The following is an 11,093-nucleotide window of genomic DNA, read 5'->3' as shown; positions in this document are numbered from 1 at the left end:
CTATTACAAAATGACACATCACCACTTACTGAAAATACAAAACCTGCCTCTTAACGGGATTGTAGTAGTCCACCAGGACATCCAAGTTAGAAGCAAATATTTTCTATACGTTTATTAAGAAATATATTATTCTATATTTCCATACACACAACTTGAACTTTTAAGCTCTGTGCTAAATGACAAAATGCTTTCATCTATGAAAACTGCAAATACAAACTATATAGTATTAAGGCTATTAATTACCAAAGCACATTTTACTATGGCAGTAGTATAATTGCATCTATTTTATATGCTTTGAAATATAGTAACAGTACATTTTAAGAAGTTACTAAAATATCTATTGATTTTCTACAAAGACAGAAATAATTTTTAAAACCATTTTTCTTCATAAAACCAAAATAGATTCCATCCAGCACAAAAAAAATATAAAATACATAATGCATCTATCTTATTTAAAACAACAAACAAATTCTATACACGGCATTTACAGGAGACTTACAGGCAGAAGACTTGATTAACAATTTCATTTTGATTAGAAACATTAAAAAATAGCTCAATTTCCAGTTGTGGGATTCTGTAGAGAATGTGTGAACTATCGATACAGGATCATAAAGAAAATGGTAGTAGGACCTAAAAAGATTATCATTTAGCACCTTTTATCTCTGCAAGTCCTTTAAGCGTGGCTTTTTGAGTTGAGTTCTGCTGGAGGGCGAGCATCGCCCCACATTACAAACAATGAACAACGCTACAAAGGTTGCTCCTGAGGTTTGGGAGAATGAGATGAGGGTTGGGTATGAGCCCTGAGAAGCACACCGCTTTGAGATGCGGGTGCGTGCACTTTGGCGCCCGTAATTAAGGGTGTTGTCCCCAAAGCCAGGTTTCCCTTGGATTGCAGTGGATCTGCCCAATTAACAACCCCCCAGATCATCAGAATGGGTGGGGGACATGGCAGGGCCATATCCACTAACATTCAGAGTGAAGTTATCCTCCCGAGCTTCCTCCCTGGGGTCTTTCAGTTGTCACCTTGAGGACTGCTCTGAGCAGGTTTGTGTACAAAGGTATTCTTTCTCCCTGAAAGGTCCCCCTGAATAATAAGGGAAATGTGGTTATCTGGCTACTGGCACACATCTTCCTATCCCCTCCCCTCCTTCCCCCATAAAATAAGAAGCAACGCAGCATGAGATTGATTTGTACAGAGAGCAAAGTAACCAAAAAGACTAGGAACTGCTGAATTCACACTTAATTTAGGTGGTGGAAAAATGAGCAGAGCTGGTACCAGAGAAATTCAGTAAGAAGCTTTGAAACTACTGTGCTGGAAGAAGATCTGCTGCCCTTTGAGCAGTCCTGGAATGTAGGACAAGAGAGGATAGTTTTTACAGCATCTTTGCTGTGTCCTTGGCTTGTCACATGGAAAAGAAGGGCATTATTAAAAATAAAGCAACCCTCCACTGAGCTCAGAAGCTCTCAGTCTGAAAGGCTGGACTCCTTTTTGCACTTTGGGATGTTCAGCGCCTTTTATATTGGCACAGGAAAAACAAACATTCAGGTTTAATTTTATTGGTAATTTTGTATTTCCGTGTCCTCGCCAACAGAAAATGGTATGTGCGCTGCCTCTTCTCCCACCACTGGCATGAATATGTCAGGGTACTGTTACCTTTTCTCAACAAATTGGCACATTTTGCACAACTGCTTAGCAACAGACACATTCAATATCTAGAGGAAAAATAACTAAACAAAGATATCGCAGGGAAGATGTACCAATGGAGCCTCTCACCTATGGCAACAAAGCAAAAAAATCTCTCCTCCCTTCTCAAGAAAAATGGCGTTTTCATTTCCCTTGTAGAAAGGGAAGTATTTGGGACTGTTTTACATGAAGTCACTCAACTGAAAGACAGCTAATGACACTGGTTAAAGGAGGTTTCAGTCAGACCAGATGCACAAGCTGGTCTGGCTGCCTAAGGTTTATTTTGTTGAAAACAGAGTCACATTCAAATAACTTCTTTGAGTTTTCCCAAAACAACAACAAAACCAAGAGACAACATGTGCATAATATGTTTTATTGAATAAAATCCTGCTTCTAATATTTACACAGTGAAGTTTAGAGATGTAACCTAGTGAAGCATGGCAATGTGTAACATTCATACGACATCTGGAATATCTTTAAATACATCTGAAACTACTTATTATAGCAATCACCTGCCCATCACTGATTTCATAATTAAGGAAGATTTGAACCTTCTGAAGAATAGCCAAGATGAATATTAAGGACAGTTGAGTTCAGAGAAAACAGTCTGCTATGTGAATTCCAAACCCAAAAGACTGAGTAAAGTGTCAAGAGTTTTGAAGGTGGCTTCTGCGTTTCCCTTTTGCTCTTCTCATCTCTGCAGAAGAAGATGACAAAATAAATTACGAATCGTAAGGCTGAAAGTAATACCCACAACTTAAACACACAGTCTCCTTCACAGTAATCTTCATTTAATTTATAACGTTGTCGTAACCTCAAAGTGCGTGAACTGTAATAAAATACTTTTTATGTATTAAAAACTATATTACATTTTTTTAAGCTGCCAAGTTCGACGTGCAGAAATTAGAAATGCTGCAACTGATATCTAGTGTCAAGATGACACTAATTACCACCATTTATGCAAAAAAAAAAAAAAAAAGCTGTAGTCAATACCTTTCCTAATTATCGGGGTTTTTTTAAGATAATTTAGTTATTCCTGATCTTGCATGAATCCTCAGCAACGTTTAAATTCATGTACAGACTTGCAACAGCCATACTAACAGACTCATAGCACTAGTAGACTGTTATCTCATATTTGGACTACTCACTGGTTGTGAATAAGCCATGATTCACTGGCCATTTGCATGATTTTTGCCATCCAGCAGGAAAACATTATAAACCAGGAATGTTGCGTCCTACTCAAGCCTCTGGAGGTTGTTTATTCTAGTGGGTTACAGACAGCGCATTATAAAAGGCAGGCAGTCTAGGCATCCCACATTTGGGATTCTGCATTGAAAAAAACCTGGTTGTTAGTCTCGGGTTAAAAAGAAATGATCTTGCACGGTCTCTCGTATTTTATTTACCAAACACGGAGAGGAATTGTATTTTTCTTGTTCCTCAAGTTAATCTGTATGAAGTCCTGCCTAATATCCAGGAGTGCAAAGAACAGACAATTACTAACCAAAGTATCTACCAGGTCCCCTCCTGTCACCCAGCACAAATTACTGGTTGAGAAAGGGAAAGCATTGATGTCATTTGCAAGTCTCTCCCAACTGGAGCATTGGTTCTGAGCAAACTGTATTGGATGTTGAAATACAACTTCAAATACATGCTTGGAAAGAAAAACAAATTTAAATCAACCCCCCATCACCACCTGACCTTTAAGCACCAAGATTAAACTTTCCACAAAATAGTTCCATAATGAAGTTCAGTGTGATAACTTTGTATTTTTAGAGACTAAATTTGTAATAGTAATGGTGTCTCTACATACACACACACACTCTCGTGGAGGTAAACTGTCACCTAGCAGGGACAGCTTTAAAATTCAGAATTTGACAAGTAAACAGAATATGCAAATGTGGTAGAAGAATCTGAAAAAGATAACAGAAGAGCATTTGGCTATTTGCCATTTCTATGCTACAGCCACCTCTCAATATTTTATTTTATATTATGTTTTATAAAATTTGTGGCTGTTATCTTCTGTTTCTTCTTTTATCTTCCCCCCCGGCCTTTCCCCCAAATGAACAGCCAGACACCGTTCCATCTATCCAGGAAACTCATATCCATCCTAATCTCACTGCTTCTTTTCTCTTTATCTTTTTTCCAACTACAAAGAGTTATCTGGAACACAGCTGCCTACCTGGAAGCTATTTCTCTTATAGCTAACATAGCTATAAATTTTTATAACTAAGAAGCTGCTGAAAGATACAGATTTAGCTCTTGCCTGTCTCATTGGTGAGGTATACAATATTCACCGTCAAACGCTGCCTTTGAGCAGGAAAACCGCCTGTACTGTCGATCTCAAGATAAGCAACTATGCATGTGTGACACACTGTCAACAAAGGCTGAATAAAACCAAATGTACATTTAGATAATAAGGCTAAGTTTAGAAATGATTGACTGTAGCATCCAGCTTGAGACCCTGTATTAGCCTCAGACACAAAGTAGTAAGTTAATTCAGGCGCCTGAGGAACCTTTCTGGGTGTGAGGTACATTTGTACACACAGCCAAACATATTTCAGGGAGGGTCTTCTTTGTTTGCTTTTTAAGGAAGAAGATGCAGATTTATTCTTTGTTAAGTGAGAAATACTTACTTGTCTGAATAAGGATAGAAAGTTTTTGACACACCAAAAACTTAAAGAAAAGCATACTGTAACTGGTAAAAATAAATTTGATGAGTTAGCATCCCCATGCTGTAATATAGAACCCGTTTCCAGGTCTGAGGAGGACTTTCAAACAGTGGTAGACCACAAAACATTATACAATTTGGTGTTATCCAGTAACAAGGGGAGGGAATCCTATCGCTGCAGATCTACAGGAAAGCTGGGGAGCAACTTTTTACAAGGGTATGTAGTGATAGGACGAGGACGAATGACTTTTAAACTGGAAGAGGGGAGATTTAGATTAGATATTAGCAAGAAATTTTTCATGCCGAGAGTGGTAAGGCACTGAAACAGATAGATTGTCCAGGGAAGTTGTGGAAGCTCCTTCCCTGGAGGTGTTCAAGGCCAGGCTGGATGGGGCTTTGAGCAATCTGGTCTAGTGGGAGGTGTTCCTGCCTGTGGCAGGGGGGTTGGAAATGGATGATCTTCAAGGTCCCTTCCAATGTAAACCATTCTTTGATTCTATGATTCATGAAATGAAGTTGCAGTAGCTTCTCATTCAAACTACAGAGATTTCAGGCCATGTTAGAAAGAACAATCTGATATTGGTATATTTGACAATTACCACTTTTTTTCCCCTGCAGCCTGCCTGAAAGCAATAGATGAATCAATTTATAGTTAATTGTTGATAAGAGGGGGAAAGCCATGCCACCAGGCTGTATCTAATAGAAATTACTCGAGAGGTCAACAACTTAGCCAGCTTGGCCATTTCTGCAACTCAAAAGCCAACCCTACATCCCTCTTCCCATGAGGAACTGGTAGCTCCTCTGTCTCTCCAGCAGCAGGACAGGAAGGCACCCTGCTTTTTTAACATCCAGAAGACTATGTCTGTGCTTAAATCCACACAAACTCTAACACTGTTTCTTAGAAAAGATATCCCTGTCTCCCTACATGTGAAGTGGTTTGGAACACATTAATTTCATCAGTCCGGACTGATGGCAAGTAACACCACTAATAAATGTTACACTCAGCGTGAAAAGAAGCAATTTAAAGCAATCCTTCCATTTCTCAGAAACATAAGCGCACTACCTTACATGCAAACTCCGTATAGTAGATAGCAGGATGGAGATCTACTGTAACTGCAGTGTCAAGCACATAAGACAAATTACCTAGTGCAGCACACAGAAAAATACAGCAATACTCCCTGAAATGTGCCTTACATAGAAGGCACATTAAGGTTCTTTCTTAGAAAAACCTTTGAGCAGTTCATTCTGTAACACTAATATCTAGTCACACCAATCAAATGACGTGATGTTACGGGCCATACCATCAGGATGTTTTCTTAGACAAACCAGAAAGCTTTTTTTTTGTGTCTTTACACTGTTTTCCATATAGCCCCTAATAAACCAGCTCCTAGATACACTAAATCCACTTTTTCAGCTGGCCAATAACCTCCTCTGATATTGGTGTGCAGTGCAGCCCACTGGAGAAATCTAAATATGAATGCAGATAACTCTTCCAAGTTTTAGTCCATATTACCTTGCAAGATAGGTTTAGTGTGGGCTTCCACTGTGGAAACTGGATTGTGCCCAAATTCACTGCTAACTCAGAATCCACTTCTTTCTCCTCATACCTCCCTGTGGAGGAATGGGGCTTAAACTAAGTCTCTGAACCACCAAATGCCCATGGTTTGTCCCCCTCTACTTACACATGGGTAAGATTATTTGGTCCTTTGGTTCCTTTGGAAAGGAACAGATTAGAAGTTACCTAGCATGGCCCAATAACTCGCCTGAAAGAGCTGAGACATCCCATTCTCTTTAGGAGAGCTTCACTGACTGTATCACAGACATGCCAAACAAAAAAGAACATAAGGCTTTAATAAGTTTAGTTCAACTCAGATAAAAGGCAAGGACAACTGTCGTGAAAGAGACAGCATTTACCACATGCTGTGCAAAACAGATCAGAATATTCTTCAGTTTTAAGCCTAAGGAAATTCTCTGGTATGTGAATAACGGGTGATGTTGGAGAAACATTGTAAGTGGAACTACACTGTTTTTCAGAGACACTGCCTGACTGGTAGAGTTCCCATTTCACATACGGGAGCTCCACTATCAGCTACTGAGGGAAACAAAGAGAGTGAAATGCAAAAAGTCGTCCTGACACTAAGTATGCATACAAACGAGATTAACATTAAGGTATCGAATACCTTCTATCCCTGGCCTTAAATTAATTCACAGCTTAACGTATAGGTAAAATGGACACAAGAGGGCGCCCCTAATATAGGGCCCACCTTGGCCCTCCCGGCTTTTTGTGTCCACAGCTAGAAGTCCTTGACTGCCTACCACAGGATCTCCTTCTTCCACAGTAAAACGGGCCACTTGTTTTCTTCTTTTCTTTTTAGTTCAAACGTACAAGACCCATCAAGACTCAATCTCAAGAACTAGGCTTCTTGATTCACTTAATTAAAGGAAGTAGAGAATACAACACATTGACAGATTTCCTATTAAACTTTGGTCATTAAACACCAGACGTTCTCCCACAGCAACGCACCATACTAAGTCCTGGTTGGCCGCTGCACAATCTAATGCTATTTACTATTATATTACAATGAAACAAAGACAAAAGATGTTACAGACAGTGATTAATAGACATGTAATAGAAAGAGATATTACTTCACAGACTTGGTGCCTGAAGGGCTCTGCAAACAGAAATCTTCAAGCATGACCAAACTAAATAAAAATTTATTTTTAGAATAAATATTAAATATAAGCCTTGTAATTGTATTTGAACAGAACTAAGATACCACAGATACTTCATGTATTTTCAATGGTCTGTGTATGCTTGCAATGCAGCACCTATATTCAGTGTAAATTGGGCCTTATTAGTACCTCACAGGATTACAGGCAACCCTGAATAGTGAAAAATCATAAAATTTAACACGACGGTTTGCCTATGAAACAGTTATAAGTCTTCTAATATAGGTGAAAATACATTCTGGGCATTACTATTCCTTTTGCCTTTCACTTTACGTTCTTTTCACCTCTCAGGACACAAGACATTTAATTTCAGATTGTTTAAGCAAGGTAATTAATTTTAAACACTGACTTCAATGGCACTACTTAAAAATATTCAGATGCTTTTAAGACTGAAGGCCCAAAGCCGTAAGAGACAATTCTTGTTATAAATAAATAACTAAAAAGAGTCATACTTTAGCCCCAAACCTTAAAATCACTCTGTCAGAATCCTTACAGGCAAACTGTCAGTATAAGACATTACTTCTCACCTGTACTACTGCTCAGTAGTTAATCATTTTTCGAAGAGCATCATAGCATTTCCATTTGTCCGGGATGTAGAAAGGTTCAAAGATGTGAGGGAAAGGAGTGTCATAGCCACATACTCTTGAAATAGGAGCTTCTAAATTCAAAAAGCATTCCTCCTATTAACAGAAATACAGAATAAATGTTAGTGAGGCCATTATTTTCAGGAGTCTTGCATCACAAATTGAGGTCAAATGAACTTTGCCAGACTGACAGTCCTGGAAACTCAAACATTCTATTTATATCACAGCATAAATAGTCCAGACCAGAATAGTGCTTCCTTTTGCCCAAAGGTCCATATTAAAATAACAACTTGTATTAATGTTATTTTCATTTTCTACATGTGTGCTGCATTAAATCATAGGCAGGTTATATTTAGTACATCTGCTATACATCCAGACAAGTGCTGCCAAGAAACAAATATTTTAGGAACAAAGGAGTAAGTTTCTTTCCTGTACCACTTTTAAACATATAGAAAAATTACATAATCTAAGAGTGTGTATTATTTATTGGATACACGAACATCCTATTCAAACTCCTCTGACCCCTTAGGTTATTAAGAGTCGGTCTGGAAACATTAAGCAGTTATGGAAATTATGAATCTGAACTCAAGTAGATTTGCATATCTCCAACCCTTGAGTCAAATCCATGTTCTACACAAAAGCCCACAACTTGTGTGCTACTTGGCAATGACTGTGAGAGTTTCATTACTTGACCAAGTAGGACAAAAAATATTACAAATACACAATATTAATCTGAAAGTAACCTGTGGAAATATGTGTAACATTACCAGCTTTAATAACCAAATAAACAGTGGGGTTTCAATCTTCCTGCTCTCAAGTACCAGAGTGATGTCATGGACCATGAAAACCTGTAAGTAGATGCAGAAATAACTTTGCCACATCAAACTGATGTTGATACTAATTATCAACTCCTTTCCTCCCCATATCTTTAGCATATGTATTTGCTTTCCAGAGCAGACAAAAGAAGAGAGAAAACGTGTCTCCTCCTGGGCTCTCCTTTATGGACTGCAGCAACTGAGACATCCTGGCCAACTTCCCCTGCACTTGGATCAGCAAAATGGAAGGTGAAGGATTATCTACCAGTCCTTTTCCACCAGGCCCACAAGGAAAACAGCCATGGAGCTATGCTTTTCTGCAGCAAAGTGCTAAGTATTTTCTCAGACTGATGAACTGTTTTGAATGCACATTGCCTTGCAGTCCATGGCAGCCGAACTCTAACTTACTGTGCTTTCCATACATCATGATATTTGGCAGCATAAAAGGTACTCGTAACACACTGAGATCATAACCTTTTGCTCCAGCTACCACTTCGGTGCATTGTGAAGTGGCGTATTTCTGGAATATAGATGAAAGTAAAAGTTCCAAGAGCTTGTGTGGTTGCATACAGTGCCATTACATTTAATAGTGAACTAATTCACCTAGAAAACTTCAGTCTGAATAGGTCTGAGGAAAAAATACATGCAAACAGCATAAAGAGTTTTTGAGCTCCATTTTCAGGCACTCCTTTCCTTTTCTTTGTAAAGTGAAAGATTCACATTAGTACAAAATGCTGGGAAGTAGAGTGTATTAAACCCTCCACGAGATAGATACAATGTCCTACCCCAACCTGCTGGCAAGGATATTTTTGATACCAATCAGTCTTTGGTTCCCATGCTGTGACTGCCTGATAAGACGAAGCAATAGCTTTCAGACCGTTCCAAAATTGGCCTGCCCTGAACAGCTGTGAAATTTCATTACACCAAAACATACAAATAGATTCTAGACCCGCAGCCTTCCAGTCCTGCATTGCTATTTCGGAGTACCCATCACAGGACCACTACCTAGGAGAGACTTTTGGTTTATGGCATAATCAGCTCTGTGATAACTGCTCATCCCAGACAAAGCTTGGAGACAAAGTTCATTAGTTTCACTGAAAATGCTTATTGCAATATTGCCCATACACTGGGCACCCGTGCAGAGAGCAGCACTGCATCTTCAGCAGCCCAAGCAGCAGACGGAGAAATGTTGGCTGTGACTGGCAGGTCAGAGGCTACACTCTCCTGAATGAGCCCCCAGGCTTGGCCATAAATATAAATCTCAGCCGGTGCACCCAAGCCATACAGAATAGTTGCAAGTATGCATATTTATTAACGCTATTGCTATTATACTTAGTTCAGAATAAAACTTAAGTCATAAGACTTTCCAAATCTCCACTTAATCATTTTTTTTCCCTCAGGGAGGATCCAAAACAGCTGTTACAAGCACCCCTTCTGGGGTTTTAAAACTCAGCAATTGCTTTCAGTTTGAGCACACCCCTATTGCTTTGAAACTTGTACACCTTCCAGAGAGTCACGCGGATTCCCTCTTGCCTCAGTGAGGAAGTCGGAGAGTGAAGCAGTGTTGTATTGTCACACACCATCCAAGAATGACAATCGAATAAAGGTGGAAGTACTCTTAAATCTGAGCTACTCTGTGTGTACGTGTACAAACATAACTCTCTTACTATTATTTTTCTGGAGGTAAGGGGGTGTGTTTGTAGATTTTTAACAAAGTCATTACACTGTGTGAGTAAAATACTTCAGAGGCACAAAAAACAGACCCAAGACACCAGTCAAATCCATAAGGGAAACTCTACTTACACATTATCTGACTGAACAGTTTCACAAAGATTCACACCCAGGTGGCTCTGACTGTAACAGCATCATGCACAGAATTTCACATTGTAATAGTTTATCATGGAAAAAGTAATCGTCCTAGCAAACTAATAAAATTTGTACACCACCACACTGAATAAGCTGCTTACAGTTTTTAGAGTACCATCATAGAATGGTTTGGGTTGGAAGTCCACCCCCACATTGTAAGGTCATCTTGCAATGTATTTTTTACCTTACCAGCCCTACCTAAAGTCATAGGTAAATCCTATACATATGCATATGTTACTATGCAGAGGACTGTTAGATTATTGAGGCACACATTTTACAGATGCCGGTCTGGGTCAGGTGATGTGTTGGTTACAGAACTTGCTGGAGTCAGTCTCTCAATGTCAGTGACCACAGTAGCAACAGAAATGCTGCAGACCTAGCAAAATGAAGATGATTCAGTTGACATTATTTAATTTACAGATTTACTGACAATATTTGCAAGAATATTGAAAAGAGCAAATTGCAAAGAATAAAAGCTTTTAAGACTTTTATTTTTTAATAGCGTGGAAATAAAATCGTAATCCAGAAGGTGGAGTACAACGTTATCATCAGAATAATGTATTCGAAAACAACCAAGAAAATGCAATTTTACTTTACAATGTAGATTGTAAAGAGACAAGAGCCTTGATCTTGCTAAGAGCCTGGCAAACACTTGACTGTGGCACCACAGTTCTCATTCAAAACGTAATAAAGCTAATGTTTTTATGACTTTCCCTATGGTCACAGTCGGACAGGTAGATTTACTC

General features: G+C 38.9%; 1 protein-coding gene across 1 annotated transcript in view; it reads right to left on the bottom strand.

The window, feature by feature from the left end:
* Window positions 1–2,046: 2,046 nt before the first annotated feature.
* BCKDHB (branched chain keto acid dehydrogenase E1, beta polypeptide) overlaps window positions 2,047–11,093 on the bottom strand; it is a 137,330-nt gene continuing 128,283 nt past the window's right edge. Inside the window, exons 9-10 of the mRNA XM_009887462.1 lie at window positions 7,610–7,762; window positions 2,047–2,381 (exon numbers count right to left, since the gene is read on the bottom strand). Of these exons, the coding sequence (XP_009885764.1) occupies window positions 7,622–7,762 (141 nt within the window). The 3' untranslated portion in view covers window positions 2,047–2,381; window positions 7,610–7,621. The remainder of the gene's footprint in view (window positions 2,382–7,609; window positions 7,763–11,093) is intronic.

The sequence above is a fragment of the Charadrius vociferus genome, unplaced genomic scaffold (genome assembly GCF_000708025.1).
Source record: "Charadrius vociferus isolate BGI_N301 unplaced genomic scaffold, ASM70802v2 scaffold185, whole genome shotgun sequence".
Classification (NCBI taxonomy): domain Eukaryota; kingdom Metazoa; phylum Chordata; class Aves; order Charadriiformes; family Charadriidae; genus Charadrius; species Charadrius vociferus.
Note: the sequence above shows the minus strand (reverse complement) of the source record. Positions and strands in the feature narration are given on the sequence as shown.